Raw genomic sequence first — 20,192 nt, 5'->3', positions numbered from 1 at the left:
ATACTGCTCCCTATGGATACAGCAGTGCTACAAACTTTCCTTACAAAGCGCTTTATGTAAATGACCAATTCAAACTGCCTTGTTTATCTACTGAAGCTGGGATTGATTCCTCTCCAGAAGCATCCTGTTCTTTACCTTCTGAGCATCTCAAGCATTTCCACAGAGAGAAGAGCAGTGCACCCACAAGGGGTGCAGCAGAGACCTCACAAGCAGGCAAGAAACAAAACAGGCTTTGTTTCTGGGGAAAGGGCCAGAGAAGCTGTAAAAGAGGAGACCAGCAGAGGACCAAGTTCTTCCCTATAATCTTCTGAAATCCCAATGTCTCCAGCTTTAATAACATTTCTAGAAGGTAAAGAGAAAAAAATCTTTAAAATATGATAGATTTTTTTTTTAAATTATTTTAAAATTCAGAGTCTGTGCTGCTTGGACTATGAAACAGTAACTGTCAAGTTTTACTTAACAAATCAGCCCTGTCAGTTTGATGGTAGCAACCTATTCAATCAGTGACTATTGCTAAGAGCCCACCTTGTCACATGCTCGTCATCCCCATGGATGGGTCTCTTCCCAGACCTCGTTCTCAATATCTGCATTTCCAAACTTCAGGAAGTTTTTAGATTTTCATAATTTATAACCTTAACCTTGGAATATTACAAAGTATGACAGATCTGGTCATCAACCACGAACTTGGGAGATAATAAATTCAATCCTGGTAACCTCAGGAGGCATACCTTTAAAATGAGAAATCAGTGTTCGCAACTCTTAAAACACTATCTTGCACCAAGTCCCCCACAACCCCTAGAGGGCATGTCTTTACTTTGTCTGATATTTTACCAAGTCTCAACACTACATGTGTACATGTTAGCATGGTTGTGTTGGTTTGTTCTTAACATTCAGAAACAAATTTTAGGTTTTGCACATACCTTCAGGGAGAGTCAAGACCATAAAATAGTAAATATGTTAAGAGAAATGAGTGCTTTTCTAAAAACACAAACTAATAGGCCATCTGTAATCTTAAAACTAAAAGCAAAACCCAACACACTCATTGCTAGCTAAGTGTTACATGACCTAGGGAACTACTTCTACATCTACAAAAAATTGCTACTTACTGGCATAATAATTTATGTATTTAAATATAAAATGGTTTTTTCAGTGAAAACTACTGTTAGATTCACACTGAAAATCTGCCTCTTGTAAAAGATGCAAAAGACCATGGTCCTAACCTAATGATGAAATCTTTCTTTTTCTTTCTTTTTTTAAGAGGATGTTATTTACAATTAATCTGTACACCCAACGTGGGGCTTGAACACATGGCCTGAGATCAAGAGTCACATACTCCACCTTCTAAGCCAGCCAGGTGTTCCCCGAATCTTTTTATTATCAATATGCGAAAGATGTTTCCCAATACTTAATTGAGCCATGTACCTAAGTAACAATGCTGTGCCAGGAATGATTTTTTAAAAGTTTTACTGTGGTGCCTGTCTGGCTCAAGCTGATGGAGGCAAGCCATTCCTGATCTCATGGTTGTGGGTTCAGGCCCCACAGTGGATATAGAAATTACTTAAAAATAAAACCTTTAAAAAATATTAAGTTTTACTGAAATATTTTACCCTTTTAACAGTTTTCATAGATTCACAGAATTGTGTAGCCATCATCAATTTCAGAACATTTTCATCCCCCAAAGAAATCTTGTACTCTCTGCATTACACAGTCCCTCTCCCAGCTCCTGGTGGCTACCCATCTATTTTATTACTATGCATTCGCCTTTCCTGGACAGAACACATGCATGGCGCAAAACAACACGTGGCCTTTTGCAACTGGCTTGTGTCACTTAGCTCAACCAAATTCAAAATTCAACCATGTCGGGCAGCCCGGGTGGCTCAGCGGTTTAGCGCCGCCTTCAGCCCAGGGTGTGATCCTGGAGACCCAGGATTGAGTCCCACGTCAGTCTCCCTGCATGGAGCCTGCTTCTCCCTCTGCCTGTGTCTCTGCCTCTCTCTCTGTGTCTCTCATGACTGAATAATTACATCTTTAAAAAAAAAATTCAACCATGTCTAGTGTGTACCAACATTTCCTTCCTTTTCATTGCCAAGTAATGCCCCACCATATGGGTACAGTGTACTGTTAGTCCATTCGTCAGCTGATGGACAATTATGTTCTTTCTACTTCTTGACTATGGTGAATAATGGTGCTAAGAATACTCACGTACAGGTTTTTGTGTGGACGCACGGTTTCAGCTTCCTTTACGTATACACTTATGAATGGAACTGCCAGGTCCTAAGCTATCTGTGCGTTTAATTTTTTGAGGATCTGCCAAACTGTTTTCCAAAGTGGCTGCATCATTTTTTGATCCAATCAGCAGTGAATAAGGGTTCCCATTTCATATTCTGGTCAACACTTATGGCATGTTGATTTTAGCCATCTGACTAGGAACCAGGTGGTACCAACACTGTGGGGTTTGCTCTGCATTAGTTGTAGCAGTTTGCCTCCTCTAAGCCCCTGCTCTAGATCTTGTCCAGGGCACAGCAATACCTCCCTCCTGCATTCTTGCAATTCTCTCCTTTCCCAAGCACAGACCCACAGACCCCCAAAATTGGGCTAAACTTTTTAAATCCTTAAACTGTTAAAAAAAAATTGACAACAAACATCATTACTTAGATCCATTCAACTACTTCTTTCAAACATCTCTCAAAAATTCATCTATTGGCATGAAAATTCATTATGATGGTATTTTTCAAACAATGCAATTGTGGATGTAGCTTACAAAAACCCAACAGCACATTTTCTCCTTATCATGTCATTGAACCGTTTGGGGCAGGACACAAGGGTTGCTAAATGAGGTGAGAAGAAAGGGAGAGAGTGTTCTAATGAGCTTTCAGTTCTGTCCTCAGAGGACAACCATGTCTTCCTCCTCTAACACAAAAATAAAGTCTGAAGTCCAGCTTAGAGACAAAGCCCAGATAATGAGACTACTGGGTGGACAAAATGTATTTTATACATTTTAAAATATACCTGCCATCATGAATTCATTCAATTAATGAGTAAACAGTTCCATTAATAACAACGATTTCTAATTACATGTAACATATTACTATTAATGCTTTTTCTAGGGGAATTCATAGTTTAGGAGAGACTGATGTCTTATATATTGCTGATAAACACGAAGTTGGACCTTCTGGTCTAGAGCCTGACTGGGTTCTTGTCCCACTCCAATGCCCCCTTAGAACAGCTTTCCCTGACCACTCACTCCCCAGGCCACATTACTCCCTTCAAGGGCACTTTATTATCCATCTCTCACTGTCCTAAATGCATCTTGTCATGATTTATTTATGTAGTAGCCTGCAACCCCCTCCCTGATGGCTACTGTTATGCTTGGTACATAACTGGCACTCGACATATGTCGAAAGATTAAATACTGAAACGGCTTCTATCCCTGGTTAGGAGGATGCTATGAGTAATGCACAGGAGAATCTCCAAGCTGAAGCAAGTCCAGAATGAGCTATAAAATGACCTCAGCAACCAGGGTTGCAGAACAAAGGGAGGATAAAACCAAACAAAGAATGGGCACACCACTCTCCTCCTAAATCATTCTGGTATTTCAGCAGAAATCCATTTGATTTTTCCCTTAGAAAGCCTACAATCTGTTTCTCATATCTGAACCTCTGGGGAGGCACAAACAGTGGCTTTCTTCACCAGCACATTTTATAGAATACTTGTTGTTAATGCAGCATTGATAAAATATAACTTGAAACAGTTTTCTTTCAAAAGCTTACTAAGGTTTTGTTGTTTTTTGTTTCGGTGTTTGATGTTAGGGGTGTTAGTACCATAAACCAACCATTAATTTAAGTTATCATTCAGTGACTTCAGTGATCTTAAGATTTTAAGTTGTAAATATGAATAACTCATGTAAAAAAAATTCCTTCACTTTGTAATTACTTGGATTGTTGAGCCATCACCATATATAAACTACAAATGAACGAACAGGTCTGCTTTCCCCTTGGTAAGCAGTGCAAATTGCTCACCATGACTGACAAACTATTTTGGCACCATCTTCCTGAACAAACATTAAAAAACAAAAGACAGGGCAGCCCTGGTGGCGCAGTGGTTTAGTGCCACCTGCAGCCTGGGGCATGGTCCTGGAGACCCGGGATCGAGTCCCACATCAGGTTCCCTGCATGGAGCCTGCTTCTCCCTCTGCCTGTGTCTCTGTCCCCCCCCCCCCCGTGTGTGTCTCACATTAATAAATAAATAAAATCTAAAAAAAAAAAAAATTAAAAAAAAACAAAAGACAAAAAACACACAAGCATAAATAAAACTGCAAACCTCCAGTATTGACCTAATTTTGGTATTCTATAATCTTATGCATTAAAATATCCATTTCAACAAAAATAAGTTAAATATTAATTTCAAAGCAAATATAAGCAAATATTCATTTGCTTAAGTAAAAAAAAAATATATGTAGTGAGGACAATTAGTAACCATCTCTAAGAGCATGTTTTAAATCAGACTTCACTAAACACACAGCCTACAAGGCTACTTCCAATTAGCTTCTATCAGGCCTTTGCTTTCTATTAGGAATTTATGGGAACTGTAAATTTTAGAAACAAAGCATACTAAAAATGCACCACCTTTAAGGTAATAAAGCCGAATCCTGTGAATATATGCATTTTTTAGTTCCTACATGCTTCCAAGAGACTGAGGACAAAGTCTACCAAGTCCAAGCAGCACCGCCCACCCCCCCCATAAGATTTGTTGGCCGGGCCATACTCACCATGTGATAAGGCTTATCTTTAGATTAAAGGTTGAAAGATTTCTCTGTCTCCTCTTCAAAAGTAATTCCCAGCTGTGAGCAGAGGACCAAAAGCTAAACCTGAATGATGCAACAAATAGTTCAGATCTCTCTCTCTGAAACCTCCATGTGCTTGAACCCAGAAGCCAGGGGCCAAAGCAGTCACTGATGAATCCGTAATCCAGCAGAATGCATTTCATCAATTAACGACTCAAACTCATTCTCAAAAAAGCATCCAGTATCATATAATCACATTTAAGTCAAGAGAAGATAGTGGTATCAGAAAAAACTCAGGTCTCTTGATTCCCAATAGAGCAGGTAAAAGTCTCTATCATACTATGTTTGAATTTAGTACCTTATGTAATAATTCCTATGAAGAGAACAGGATGCCAGGTAACTTCTGCAGATCTGAAAATAGGATTTTTGGAAGGCACATAAAATGCCAGGTGAGAGCAATCCCACAACTATCTTTCTCAGTAGATAGTGTACATATAAAACACAATCTGGTGTATTAAATTCAAAGAAGCAGCAGTAAAATGAACAGCATCCAGAGAAAGGATGTGAAGTGGTTAAGATCCCAGAACTCTTCGAGTGCACAAGAAACCTGGAGAAACCACAGTCAGAAGAAAACACTTCTGGGATCAAAGGGAAGTAAATTTCAAGGTAATAAAGGGACACATACTTTGCAGCCATTAGAACTTTCTTTACACAGAAAGAATGTGAAGCTTGTAATCTTGGGAAAGGTCAGAACTGAGGTTGGGAGATGATGTCCTAACTCCCTCCCTTTAGGTAATTTCCTTAAGGTGAGTCACAAGAGAATACACGTAAATGTAGTAACCATTGTCATCTTCCCTCTGAAACTTCCATGTATCAGTGTTGATGAATTAGGGATGTTTCTAACAAATCAACTGCATGAAATCTAAATTCCCAAAAAAACTCTACATCTAAAAAGACAGAGTTCAGATTCTAGTTCTGCTGCTTAATGCTATAACCTTGGACAGGCCACACAGTTTCCCTAGAAAACAAATAGGTATCAGACAAACTCCTATTTGGAGCCATATTCCTTACATCCCCCAGCACTTCTGTCCACCTCTGCTGATGCGGTGGAGGCCGACACTGACTGGGTGGCACTGTGACGTTCCATGGGCCAGGGCCAGGGATGGTGACATCTCCCAGTATCAGAACATCACGTCTTCTCACCCAGCTCCATTCTGAAAAATGCTGGTTAGGGGAATTATAAAAATCTTTCCAGGGCCAAATTTTGTGAGACTTATCTGTTAAAAATTTTGCATGTGCCATGGCTCTTCTTATCTAAAACACAATGAACTATTGTTTTTTTTTAAGATTTTATTTATTTATTCATGAAAGACAGAGAGAGAGAGAGAGACAGAGAGACAGAGACATAGGCAGAGGGATAAGCAGGCTCCTCATAGGGAGCCCAATGTGGGACTTGATCCCCGGACCTGGGATCACACCCTGAGCCAAAGGCAGATTCTCAACCACTGAGCTACCCAGGTGTCCCGAACTATCGTTTTCTATCCTAAGTAGTTAGAAATATAGCTCATAACCAACTACTTACAAGTTAGCGTCATCAGGAAAGATTTAAAGAGGGTAAGAAAAAAAATGTATATTTTTTGAATGCATGATTATCAAGAGACTTGCTTCATTAAAATTGATTAGATGCTGACGCTCTATCTACCCAGGACTCCATTAGCAGAGATATGGGTTTAGTGTCCACAGCCTTCAGTGTATTTTTCCATCTCTACTAGTGCACACTTAGGTACTTAGTTGGTCATTAGGTACATTTTCATCAAAAGTAAAATACTGATTCACTTAGAACAGCTATCAAGAATATTTGGGGTTAAAAGGAAAAAAAATTAACGAATATCTGAAATACTAGTATTTGTAGAAGACCTCTAAGTGTTGATTCAAAAGATTTAAGTTTGATTAAGAGAGATGTGAACAACTTTTGGCTTTAGGACCTAATAAATTACATATTTTTACTCTTTTAATTCTACTTACCATTATTATTTTAGGAAAATTTCTCTCTCTCTCACACACTCTCTCTCTCTCTCTCTCTCTCTCTCTCTCTCTCCTTGGTTTAAAACCAAGAACCACAATCAACATCTAGGCTTTAAGTTTCTCCATGTACAGAACACCTATGCAAACAACTGTTAGGAAGTGAAAGACATTGTGTTTTTGTTCATTACATCCTTTAAGACTCAAAAGATGTACTTTTTAGCCCAAATCTCTGGTTCCAATATTTCATGTACACCAAACCTGTTTCTACTGCAGCGGTGCCATCAGCACTGACTTCTAGAAACAGACTGCTAGCATTATTCAAGTATGTCTCCCCGTGGACAGGAAGGACAGTAACAGTACATAAATGAAGAGTTTCTCTCATGAGTAGTGTTCTGGAGATCTTTCATTCTAAAGAACAGAAATTAATCTTTTGTGTATTTTCATTAAGGCTTTTACCAGAAATTGTTCTAGGACTATTACCTAAAACAGTATTTCTACAACACACAAGGAAACATTTAAAACTTGAGATGCTTCCTCATGTTTACAACATAAAATCTTCAGGGAAAAAAAAAAAAGGTGTTTATACAAAGTAATTTAATGGCCTATGTAACAGTTGAGCACCAATTTTTGTTAATCTAGGATCAAAACATCCCTAATAGGATTCCTTAAAAACAAATAAAAACCCTCCTTTTCTCAAAGTCAATAAATACCAGGAAATCCTTAGTGTTACTGGATGTCACTTTGTGATTTGTAATAAATGACTAATAAACTCCCTAAAGTAATATAAATGTCAAAAAAATATAGTTTTTAAATGTTAAACAAGAAAATCAGATAAAAGAAAACTGATCCACAACAAATTACTCTTCAATTTCCTGAAGTTATATGGATAATTTACCAACTGTATGCAGGATGTAAATGACGAATTATTCTAAATATAATCGATCTAAAACATCTGATACAGAAATGGGAGAGCTCAAGGAAGGGAGTGAAGACGTCAAGCTTACTACACAGAGCCGTATCTCCTATTTCAAAATGTCCAAAGACATAGGTCAACATGACCTAAGCTAAAAACAGGAAAATAGTTTAATACAGGTTTGGGGAATGGAGAAGAGCAAACCTTGCAACCCTGAAAACAACCTACCGTTTGTTTGTGTCTGCATGGCTCGGAGGGTCAGAAAGAGGACAGTTTATACTTTTTTTTGGCAGAGATAAAACACAACCCACTACAGAACTTCGGATTTCAAGGAAAGTTCCTTCAAATTCAGCAGCTAGCAGCCTGTCTCGATTTGCTGTCACTCAGATCAGAGAAGCCCACGCTTTTCCTCTCCTGCCCCCACTCGTCACACTTGAGCTCTCAGAATGAAAAGGTCTGGAACAGATTAAAAGTCAGGCCACAGAATAAAAAGCTCTGGCATGTTATCAAGCCCGTCTGGAATACACAGACATGGTGGGCCCAAATAGGGAAACTAGAGCAGTAAGAGAATTTTATGAAACTTTTTTTTGGTAGATCTAATTGCATGTTTGCGTGTACACATGTGCTAAAGGGAGGGTGGGATGATTTCTTTCTTTCTTTTTTTTTTTTTTAGTACTTTTTCTCATTTAAAACAAAGACCAAGTTGTGTGTGTCATTACTTAGGATCACAGCCAAGTTGTTTTACTTCACTATTTTAACTGAAAGTACTTACACAAAAAAACAAACTTTGCTCCAATTCCTGAGTTCTGCAGTTAGCTAAGAGTTAATCATCATCTTTTATAACCTTGTGTTAGGGGAAAAAAAAAAAAACCACACACCATTTTTAAAAATTTTCAAAATGTGGACAAGCTGACCCATTTCATTAATGATGATTTAAGGAAACATGGCAGTTGTCATTCCAGTCTGTACAAATGGCAGCACTGACTTAATTCTCTACCTTACCTGGTTTCCTATTTCAACTGCAAGGACTTACTCAGGTATTAAATAAAATCCGAAGTTGCAAATTATTAACATGCCACATTACTTTTCTAACACCCCAAACAAACTGTGAAGCTCCAAAGGTGAGCACTGAAGCCAAACTAGGCATCTGTTGGAAGGATGGCCTGTGCCCTGGCCTACCTCTGACTTCACGGGAATGGGGTTCAATTACTGGCAGTCCCTGCAGCTCAGGGCAGACCTGACAGGTCACACATGGATGGAGCAGAACTGCTCACAGTGTTTCTGACAGGGAAGTTATTTTACCCAAGCAGCTCCGGGCAGAAGTTTCCTGTCTCCCTTTCCCCCAGGACTGTGTTTGGAAAGATCCACAGAGTTAACTCCTCTTTCTCTTAAGGGCCCCACAGCTGCTGTCGGGCCAACCTCTGGAAAGCTTCAAAGGTCCCCGTCCCCTTAGTGTGACCTACTCATTGATGTACACATTGTTTTCATTTAGCTGCACCCAGTCCAAGATGAAAGCTTCAAAACCACAATGCTTTGCTCCTTTTTAAGACTCATTTTTCCATGGCTTTGGAAGACTATCTCAGAAACCCAACTGAAGAAATTGAGAAGAGTGAAGAAATGTGGCACTTAAGAGCTTGTATATGATCACTGAAATGTGTACATTTATGAGGAGAGTATTCCTTTGTGCAAACGATGATTTTAGTCATGCGATTGGAGGGGAATATGGCTTCGCTTTTTGTTTCCTAAATAAAAAAACTAAGGATCCTTTCTTAAAACTGATCTCCAGGGTGATGGCACCCCTCCCAACTGAGGACAGAGAACACAGGATGGGGCTCACTGCCCCCTGAAGTCTAGCAGAAATAGACATGGGGTCATGGACAAGAGCTGGAACCCCAGGTTTCATAGCAGCCTGACAGCCTGATGATTAGCGTGGCCAGAAAGACCATTTAGAGCAAGATCGCTTTGTCTCCCAAAAATGTGAAAGAACAGTGAGTCTGGTTAGCAGCCACCACAACATTACCTCAACCCCACCCTGAGAAGTCCAAGTTACCAAGCTGATTCAGATCTACATTCTCAAGTCCAGAGTGAAAGGTATAAAAAGAGATATAAAAATAATACAGGAAAGAAAGAAAAATAATACAGGAAAAGCTGAGCGGGCAGTCATTTCCTTTTCAATACTATAAAGCAACGTAATTTTAGTATATCTTCCCAAACCAAAGTCTCTCTCTCATTCTCTATCACACACACACACACACACACACACACACACACAATCAAAAATATCTAAAAAGGTTTTGAGATGAACCTTTACCAAAACGAGGGTCAAGCCTTGGGTCTAGCCAAGAGGTGGTCTTGTTCTTATGGTTTATATAGTATATTTCTCCATCCTGAGTCATGGCTTGTTCCCATCCATCAGGAAGAGGACCTATAAGTACAAAAAAAACATCATAGTTGGTTTTTATTTGGTGCAGCTAAAAAAAGTGGGAAGGGTGCTAATTTATAAAGAAAATAGGTCTTGACAAAACAATGTATTAAACCAGAATTAAACATGTGTTCAGAGAAGAAAAGTAAACCTATATACCAAAGTCTTCTGCACTTTTTAATCTTTTTTTTTTGAATTTTTTAAATTCATTTATGATAGGCACACAGTGAGAGAGAGAGAGGCAGAGACACAGGCAGAGGAAGAAGCAGGCTCCATGCACCAGGAGCCCGACATGGGATTCGATCCCGGGTCTCCAGGATCGCGCCCTGGGCCAAAGGCAGGCGCCAAACCGCTGCGCCACCCAGGGATCCCTCTTCTGCACTTTTTAAAAGAAACTACTAATTAATATACTCTACATCCCCAGAGACATGGATAGAAAAAAAGTGTTGTGAGAAATCCTTTCAGAAGTCATGACTCAAATTATCATCATTGTTAATAGGACACATTTGGTGCACAGCTTTGGGCCTGCCCACAGACCTCAAGGCTCTTCAACAAGGAGATCACACAAGTGTCCTCAAAACACCTGATGTGTCGTTAACATTTTGCTTCATGTAAAACACACTTTGGCTAATTCTGTGAAGCTCTGCTTATTTTCATGATTTATGTGATTGGCTCACACCAAGAAAATTATCACAGAGAACTAACCATATTCCAGAGAAAGCTTATTTTTAAGCAGCCCAGAAGCACCAGGTGGTAGGGTGGTGGCTGAGCACTTAGAAGAGGCAGGGGAAGCCCTGGAGCTGCTGAGGGCCAACTTCTCAGGAAGGAAGAGAGAGAGAATTTCAAAGGTACAACATCTGTAAGGTAGGACTAAAGAACATGGGAATTCTAAAACTATTTGAATGAACACCTCAACTCTTTCCATCTGTGGATCAAAATGAACAGAGCACTCCCTGGGTGCCTGCCACTGCTCAGAGAAGATCATGTGCTTCAACTCATTTAACCCTCACAACCGCCGGTGACTCACGCGGTCCTCACACCTCCATTCTAACCAGGACGCTGGCACACAGTGGCTCCATACACAGGGTCACACGGCATGCACATCTGGCAGCAGGGCCTGAAACACTGCTCCTCTTCCCTGGGCTTCTTCTCAGCCATCACCCCACACTCGACACAAGCACTAAGGAAACTACTAGGTTCCTTACCTATCCTCAACTGGCATTCCAAGACACACTTGCGCGTGATGTTGAGTAACTTTGCTTAAACAGAACATTCACACAGGCCCATGGGGACCCAAAGCTCTCATTCTGGCCAGTTTCCTTTATTTCAGAAACTGACCGATTTGCTACTATCCCATTGCCAAAGGTCTGCTGCATACTCTCCAGAGTCCACAGGGAAAGCCCTCTTGCTGTCCTGCTTGCAGAGTTCTGTCCACAGTGAAAATTAAGCACGTCCAGAGTTGGAATTTGCCACAGGGACCCCATATTTACTAACAAGTGAATGGGAAGCAAATTCCTTTAACACATGTACATCGATCCACTTTTCTCAGTAGCATTCACTATCACATGGGCTCTATTTCACTACCAGGAAAACAGAACCCCCATAACTGAATATGAGTGCTCGGGTGCTAATTGGGAAGCCAGCTCAATAGAAAGATGCTTTAGAAAAATAACTGACATTTTAAGTGCCTGAGACATCATGATGTAGAAGTCAACAAAAGTTGCAGGATGGCTCTGATCACCTCCATCAACATCAGCACATCCCAGTAGAGCCTCCAAACTTGCTGTTTTTTACTGGTATTGCTATCCACCTTGGCCGCCTGAGTCAGAACCCAGAGCAGTATCCTGGATACAAAGCAACCTTCCTGCCCCCACCACCCTGTACTGCAGGTGACACTCATGTTCTCTCTGACCTCTCTGTTCCAGGGCATCTCGAAGAACGCAGTCATCAGGAGTCACTAGCAGCTCCTCTTTCTCAGCCACCAGAGCTTCCTTCCTTGGTGTCTCATCACCTCTCCTCATCCCAGCGTCCCCTATCAGCCACCAAGGATTTCTTCTTACAATACTACCTGATCAATTCTTCTATGTAACTTGTTACTTGTAAAAGCAGTTCCTTTCCTCTTGAGCAACAAAAGGAAAATACCAGCTGGACTCATTTCTTAACAGGTGTTCTTCACACACCCGAGCCCCTGTCCTCCCAACTTTTCACAAAATCAGGCCATCTCTTTGTATTTGCTGCTCCTCTTCCACAGATGTCCTTTGACTTGCCCCTTATACACTCTCATTCATTCTGCAAGAGAGCTCAGATGTCACCCCTCAATTCAGCCTTCCTCGAGGACCCCACATGGATTATGAATTTTCTCTTCTGTGTTAACATTTACCAGATGAGCACTCACTTGTTCGCTCATCTTTTCATGCACAGGCTAGCAGTATCTGAGGAACTGCTCAGGCACTGCCTTGACATATTTTGAGCTTTCTATACATGAGCTTAAAAATCATTTAGTACATATATTATTTTCAATTGGTATATTTATAAACATGGAACACCTGAGTGGCTCAGTGGTTGAGTGTCTGCCTTTGGCTCAGGCTGTGATCCCAGGGTCCTGGGATTGAGTCATGCATTGGGCTCCCCGCAGGGAGGCTGTTTCTCCCTCTATCTGTGTCTCTGCTTCTCTCGCTCATAAATCAATAAAAAAAAAATCTTAAAATATATATATATTTATAAAAAGAATAATAAATGATGTTGCTAAACCAGTGCCTTTTGTTTCTTAAACTTTTTGTTCATAAATGTATTCATATTCACAGTTCTTTTAAAAAATGTTAAAACTTACAAAAATGCAGAATGGAAAAATTGTGCAGTTTTTGTGACCTACTCCTCAGGGGAAAAAAACTAAACAACTTCAGTTTTGTGATATGTTCTGGATGCCTTTCTTGTGCCTGTGTTTCTACAACAAATGCATACCCACTGATACCTGCTCTACCTGTCCCATACTTGCTTTATTCACTTAACATATTACGGCATCCCTTCTTGACACAACACTAGATCTTTTTCTCTTTAATGGCTTTATACATCTTACTGTACAGGCAAACCTGATATGTGGGTTTGGTTCCAGACCACTACAATAAAGGATGTCATGTGAACTTTTTGGTTTCTCAGTGCATTTTTTTTTTAATTCTTTATTTTATTTGTAAAGATTTTATTTTTTCATGACAGAGAGAGAGAGAGAGAGAGAGAGAAAGAGAGAGAGAGAGAGAGGCAGAGACACAGGCAGAGGGAGAAGCAGGCTCCATGCAGGGAGTCCGACACAGGACTTGATCCCAGGTCTCCAGGATCACACCCTGGGCGGAAGGCGGCGCTAAACCGCTGGGCCACTTGGGCTGCCCTCAAAATATATTTATTAAATGCTAAGACCTGAAAGTCAAAATGACTCCTGGATGCAAGGCTGCAGGCATGAGAACAAGGTGTCTCATTGGACACCTCCATCAGAGCTCCTGGGTGACCAGGCACATTGTCAATAAGCTACCACATTTTGAAAGTTATCCTTTTTCTGAGCAGTTGGTCTCGACAGTGGACTTACTCAGTAAACCATGTGTCAACAGCTGTGCTCTCATCCAGGCTTTGTTGCTCTGTTTTTCTAGAGCACACGCAATGTAGATGGAGCATCCTATGTACAGGCCCTGAGAATTTTCAGAGTCATCAACAAGCACTGGCTGCAATGGAAAGTCACCAGCTGCATCAGTCTCTTATAAGAGAGTCAGCCTGTCCTTTAAGCCAGGCACTGACTTCTCCCTCTCCAGCTCCGCAAATCCTACAGTCTCTTCTTCCCTTCATTAATCATCTCAGCTGGATTTCTTGGATCACTTGGTGCAGCTTTGCCCACACTTCTTGGGTTCCTTAAACCTCACAAACCGACTCCCTCCAGCTTCTGACTTTTCTTCTGAGGCTCCCTCACCTCTCAGAACTGGAGAGTCAGGGCCCTGCTCTGGGTGAGGCTTTGGCCCTCCAGACCACTGACACTTTCTACCCATCAGCAATAAGGCTGTTTTACTTTCTTACTTGTGTGCTCACTGGAGTAGTATTTTTCATTTCTTACAGAAACTTTCCTTTTCATTCACAGCTTGGCTGTTAGCACGAGAGCCCTAGCGTTCGGCGTACCTCGGCTCCCATGCCTTCCTTCCTCACTACTGCGACTTCATCATTTTCATCATTTTAAGTCTTTGGACTTAAAAGTGAAAGACCTACGACTCTTCCTTTCACTTGAACACTTAGAGGCCCTTGTAGGGTCATCAACTGGCCTTATCCCAATACTGCTGTGTCTCAGGAGAAAGGCCAGAGGAGAGGGAGAGACATGGGGGAAGAGCCAATTAACAGCATTTATTAAACTCACCATCTTACATGTGCACAGTTCACAGCACCTAAGACAATTTTAATAGTAACATCAAAGATCATTGGTTACAGATCAGCAGAACAAACAGATGATGAAAAAGTTGCATTATTATGAGAACTGCCAAAATGTGACACAGGGACACCAGGTGAGCAAATGCTGTTGGAAAAATGTCATCAACAGGCTTGATGGATGCAGGGCTTCCACAAACCTTCAGTTTGTAAAAACCTACAGTATCTGAGAAGCACAATAAAGTAGAACACAGTAAAATGAGACACGCCTACATTAGAATTCATTTATCCCTGTTCCCAATGTTAGATATCAAAGGAGTTCTGAAATCGTAAGGCTGCTGGAGCCCTGGGAGCAGCCATGGCACTGCCACCACACTGTGATGACACGGTCACATCTCACCTACACAGTGGCCTGGTGGCTCAGCACTGACCTCATCTTTGTCATACGGAAGAAACACAGGGGCATTCAGAGACATAATTCACCCAAGGGAGACAGGAAACTTGGTCAAGGTAAGATCTGAACCCATGTCTCTAACTTGACAGCTTCTGCTTTTAACCATATAATATATGCTGCTTCCCAAAGATATAAATTTACTCTCTAAAAGTTATGCAAGCGTTTCCATACATTAAATTTGCAAAGTGGAAATAGTGACTTTTTCTCATTATACAAAAGTTTGTCATTAAGTACTTATCATATATAATCATAATTTCAAATATTTGTTATATAGAAATCATTAAGTATTTAGCATCTCACTAAAAACAGCAGACTTAAAAAATAAAGTTCAGCAAACTTTTCACTAATACCATTCATATACACCATAAGCCATAAAAACCAAAGCTCTGGGGCACCCAGGTGGCTCAGTTGGTGAAGCATGTCTGCCTTTGGCTCAGGTCATGATCCCAGGTTCCTGGGATGGAGCCCAGCATCACACTCCCTGCTCAGAGGGGAGTCCGGTGTGCTCTCTCTCTGATAAATAAAATCCTTAAAAACAAAAACACAGCTCTGAAGACACTAATTTCAGACATGAAGGTACCAAGAAAACCAAACCTGCGAACAATAGTGACAGCTGCCCTATTTTCACACCATATTTCTATTTAAGAAATCAAATAAGGTGGGATCCCTGGGTGGCGCAGCGGTTTGGCGCCTGCCTTTGGCCCAGGGCGCGATCCTGGAGACCCGGGATCGAATCCCACGTCGGGCTCCCGGTGCATGGAGCCTGCTTCTCCCTCTGCCTGTGTCTCTGCCTCTCTCTCTCTCTCTGTGTGACTATCATAAATAAATAAAAATTTAAAAAAAATAAAAAAAAAAATAAAAATAAAAAAAAAAAAGAAATCAAATAAGGTGCATATGAAATAGAATTACTGTATAATTAATTTTCTAAGCACTCTAATGTGTCAAAGAGAAAAGAAAATAATGCTTTACAGATTCATTCATATTTTTCATTTAACACTGGGTAAATATAATATTATCTGGAAAAAGCGGTTCAGAAAGGATTTTTTTTTTTTAATATAAAAACTGCTAAAAGAAGTAGATGAGGAAAGATAGCCTTTAAATAGTACTGGGTGGGCAGCCTGGGTGGCTCAGCAGTTCAGTGCCACCTTCAGCCCAGGGTGTGATCCTGGAGTCCCGGGGTCAAGTCCCACGTCGGGCTCCCTGCATGGAGCCTGCTTCTCCCTCTGCCTGTGTCTCTGCCTCTCTCTCTGGGTCTCTCATGAATAAATAAATAAAATCTTAAAAAAAAAAATAGTACTGGGCCATAATCCAATCCTTAGCAGTAAAAAAAGAAAACTGAAAAGAAACAAATCTTCAACTTTAAACATGAATTAAATAAAATACAGACCTGGGGCATCTGGGGGGGCTCAGTCAGTGGAGTATCTGACTCTTGGTCTCAGCTCAGGTCTTGATCTCAGGATTGTGGGTTCAAGCCCCACGTTGGGCTCCATGCTGGGTGTGGAGCCTATTTTAAAAACAAAAAAAGGGCAGCCCCGGTGGCTCAGCTTTAGCACCACCTTCAGCCCAGGGTGTGATACTGGAAACCTAGGATCCAGTCCCACGTCAGGATCCCTGCATAGAGCCTGCTTCTCTCCTCCCTCCCTCTCTCTCTCTCTCTCTCTCTCTCTCTCTCTCTCATAAATAAAATAAAATAAAATAAAATAAAATAAAATAAAATAAAATAAAATAAAATAAAATAAAATAAAATAAAATAAAATAAAATAAAATAAAATAAAATAAAATAAAATAAAATAAAATAAAATAAAATAAATAAAATAAATAAAATAAAATAAAATAAAATAAATAAAATAAAATAAATAAAATAAAATAAAATATTTAAAAGAAAAAACAAACACAAACCAAACCAAACAAAGCAGGTCTGGGCTTTACACACACAAAACAAGATTTTTAGTTAAATGGACCTTAGAAGAAATTCAGTGACTTGATACTTACTTAATGCAGGAATCTAAGTCATTATGCTAAACTAACAAGCTAACTGTTAAATACTCATGAAAAGCAAAGAAAACAACAGTGATAGATTTTCTGAGCCATTAGGTTACAAAGGCTATTAGAAGTGTGATTCAAATGTGTTTGGGCTAGCCTGAGAATGGAGTAAAGTCCTAATAAGTCCAAGGGGAAATTGGGGCTTCCCACAAAATTACATTTTTAAGAGAAGACCACAGGGATATATCAAAATAAATTCAGAATGCCTGAGTTCAGTTTACATTCTGATGTAATGTGTTATAATTTCTTCAATATGGAGTAGATAAAATAAAGCAAATACAAGTAGCAAAATATTCACAAAAGATGATTTAAAATTTGTGATCAAAATCACCTGGAGGGCTTGTTAAAACACGTTGCTGAACCCCACCCTTGGACTTTCTGATTGGGAAGGTGAGGGGTTAGCCTGGAAATGCCCAAGGACGCTGATGCTGCTGGTCTGGGGAACATACTTCGAGAACCACCAACTTACAATAACCACTTAGAATCTTGTTAGCCGGGCACAGAACTACTTCTTGACTACATCTAGCTTACACACAACTACAATTACTCATCATTAGGTACCATGGGCAGTTCACAGACCAAACTCTGAGGTGCTGTGTGTCTGAGAATGCCCCACGAGGTCTGCTAGAACAGGATGACATGAATGGCTCACATCTATCAGAATAAAGCAACTCATAATGCAGGTGATGCTATTTCTTTGTAAAAACAAAAAACAAAAAACCTGAATGGCTCAAGCAACTATTAAGGAGAAGTACCACAATTAATTTTTTTTGTCCTCTAAGGACTACATGGAAACGAAGAGTAGGGCCCTGGAGGCAAGATGAGCGAGCATATGTGATCCATGGGATGATTACTGCTTATTTAGCTTCAACTCTTGATTTTCTCAATTCAAATGAATAACCCTTATCATAATACAATTTGGTTAGTTGTGTTTCCTTCCAGGCTAGGAGTTGTTTTGTTGTTTATTTATTTATTTATGACACACACAGAGAGGCAGAGACACAGACAGAGGGAGAAGCAGGCTCCTCACAGGGAGTCCAATGGGACTTGATCCCAGGACCCCAGGACCAGGACCTGAGCCAAAGGCAGATGCTCAACCACTAAGGCACCCAAGGCGTGGCACGTCCCTAGGAGTTTCTATTTTTGTGCATACTGAGCACTTTGTTATTTACTGTCTAGCAGAGTAGAGTGTCCACAGTGCAGAAGGAGGGTAATAAATGTTGACTGAAACAAATCGACAGGAGATTCAATTAAAATTTGTCATTTAGCTTGTGAAATAAGATACTCTGTTTTCTTTTCCTCTAAGCTCAACCTCTCCATTACCTGGCATGACAAACTGAAGGAACAAGAGTACTACAAAGTCTTTTCTTCAATACTATCTACTGAGGTCCTACTACATTCGGGCATGATGCTAGGTTCTGAGATGCACTGCAGGCAGAGAGCAAAACAGTCCCTGTTGGACGGAACTCATGTTCTAACCAGGAAAACAAACAGCTATGTATAGCACAGTGCTGGATGGTGAGTGCAGCATGCAAAAAGACACAAAGCAACATGAACGCAAACAAGGTCTTTCGGAAGAATGGACCAGAAACGTTGCATGAAAGAAGTGAGCTTCAGGCTGAGGCTTCAAGCAGCACAAGCTGAAGCCTGGGGCAAGCATCCTGCCAGGGAAAGAGTGAAAAGGACGTTATGGAAGGGCAGAGGTACCATGGTACGCAGTTTCTGCAGTCAAGACTCGACCAGAGAACTTTCATCATCCCAAACAGTGAAGTGCCAAATGAGTAACATGTGGGGATCACCGACCCTCAGGGGTAATACCGATTCTCTGAGCTCAGGGATAATCCCTAAATAAGTCAGAGTGTGCAGTAAACATTTCTGTGCTCAGTCAGGTTCACACACACTAGAGACAGGCCCCCAGACAAGGGGAGGAGGTGGGAGTTCTTCAAGGCCGACCACCACATCAAGGTCTTTTGGGAATGAGAGATTAAAAAATAAGCCCTGTGTCAAGAAGGTGGAGCATTTAATAACGTGTAAAGGTGAGAATTTTTTTAATGTAACCCTCAATGCCTAATGGGGGCTTGAAATTACAACCCTGAGATGGACAGTCACATATTCCACTGACTGAGCCCACCAGGCTCCCGGAAGGTGAGAAATCTGAATTAGGGCAAGAGAAAGAAGAGTGGTAGGCGACCATTAAATAATTCATAAATGAGAGTTACTTACCGTTGGGGAAAATAAACTCCTAGGCAGGAATTACTACTACTGGCTAAATAACTCATGTACTACAGTAGTGCAACTTCCTGCAATACTTGAAAAACAAATAAAATACTCTGGGTCAGAACCTGAAAGGTGACTCAACATTAACTTCCTGCTCTTACCTTAGGACCCTTTTGCATCAGTAATGCCTGACATCTGCAATGTCTTATCAAACAAGAAAATCTTGATAAACTACCCCACAAGTTAGATGAGCAACCTCTCCCTGTCACCACCCCACGTCATCAGCCAGGACACTGCAAGTTTACTGCACACAACCTGACACGAGGTTCAAAGTAGAGAACTATCAGGAGTCGTTTCCTTGGAATGCAGGACCAGCAGGTAGAAAAGATGCCAGGGTCTCCGAGAGGGATCCAACAAGGATGAATCTGTGTTTTGGGATTGTAGTCTCTGTATCAGTGATAAATCACAAAGTGTCCTTATTCTATGCAAAATAAGCTAAATTCTCCGCGAGCACCCATGAACTCACTAAAGACTCGTGACCACCAGGCACAGCCCAGACGGAACCAGCTCTCCAGAACTCATGATCTTCCAGAACCACCACCATTCACCGAGAACTCTCAAGTAGCCCCCCAGCTTCAGCCGTGTCCACACAGAGGACCCCTACATCCTTCATTCTTCTAACTAGACAGACACTTTACAAAAACATGTTCCCATGTTCTGAGTGATTTTGTTTTGAAACAACAATTTTATCTGCTCCTCAAACAGAAATGCAATGTAGACTCTCATATTTCCTGACTAAATTGCAGCAGCAGCCTCCAAACTGGTGTTCATCAACTGCCCATTAAACCTGGCCTCACCTCATTGGAGGAAAGGGCTCTCTGCCTCAGGCCGCCCTGAAGCCCACAGGGGAAGTCCTCAAATTGTTCTGGGGTTGCTGGAG

General features: G+C 40.8%; 1 protein-coding gene across 6 annotated transcripts in view; it reads right to left on the bottom strand.

The window, feature by feature from the left end:
* The window catches only part of YAP1 (Yes1 associated transcriptional regulator), a 113,681-nt gene that overhangs the window by 26,995 nt on the left and 66,494 nt on the right, over nucleotides 1-20,192 (bottom strand). For 3 of the 6 annotated variants that reach the window (XM_055304760.1, XM_055304765.1, XM_055304763.1), the window contains exon 4: nucleotides 10,027-10,146. In XM_055304760.1, coding sequence (XP_055160735.1) covers nucleotides 10,027-10,146 — 120 coding nt within the window. The remainder of the gene's footprint in view (nucleotides 1-10,026; nucleotides 10,147-20,192) is intronic. The other 3 variants (XM_055304762.1, XM_055304764.1, XM_055304766.1) reach the window with 1 other exon arrangement.

This window comes from Nyctereutes procyonoides, unplaced genomic scaffold (assembly GCF_905146905.1).
Source record: "Nyctereutes procyonoides isolate TBG_1078 unplaced genomic scaffold, NYPRO_anot_genome, whole genome shotgun sequence".
Lineage (NCBI taxonomy): Eukaryota > Metazoa > Chordata > Mammalia > Carnivora > Canidae > Nyctereutes > Nyctereutes procyonoides.
Note: the sequence above shows the minus strand (reverse complement) of the source record. Positions and strands in the feature narration are given on the sequence as shown.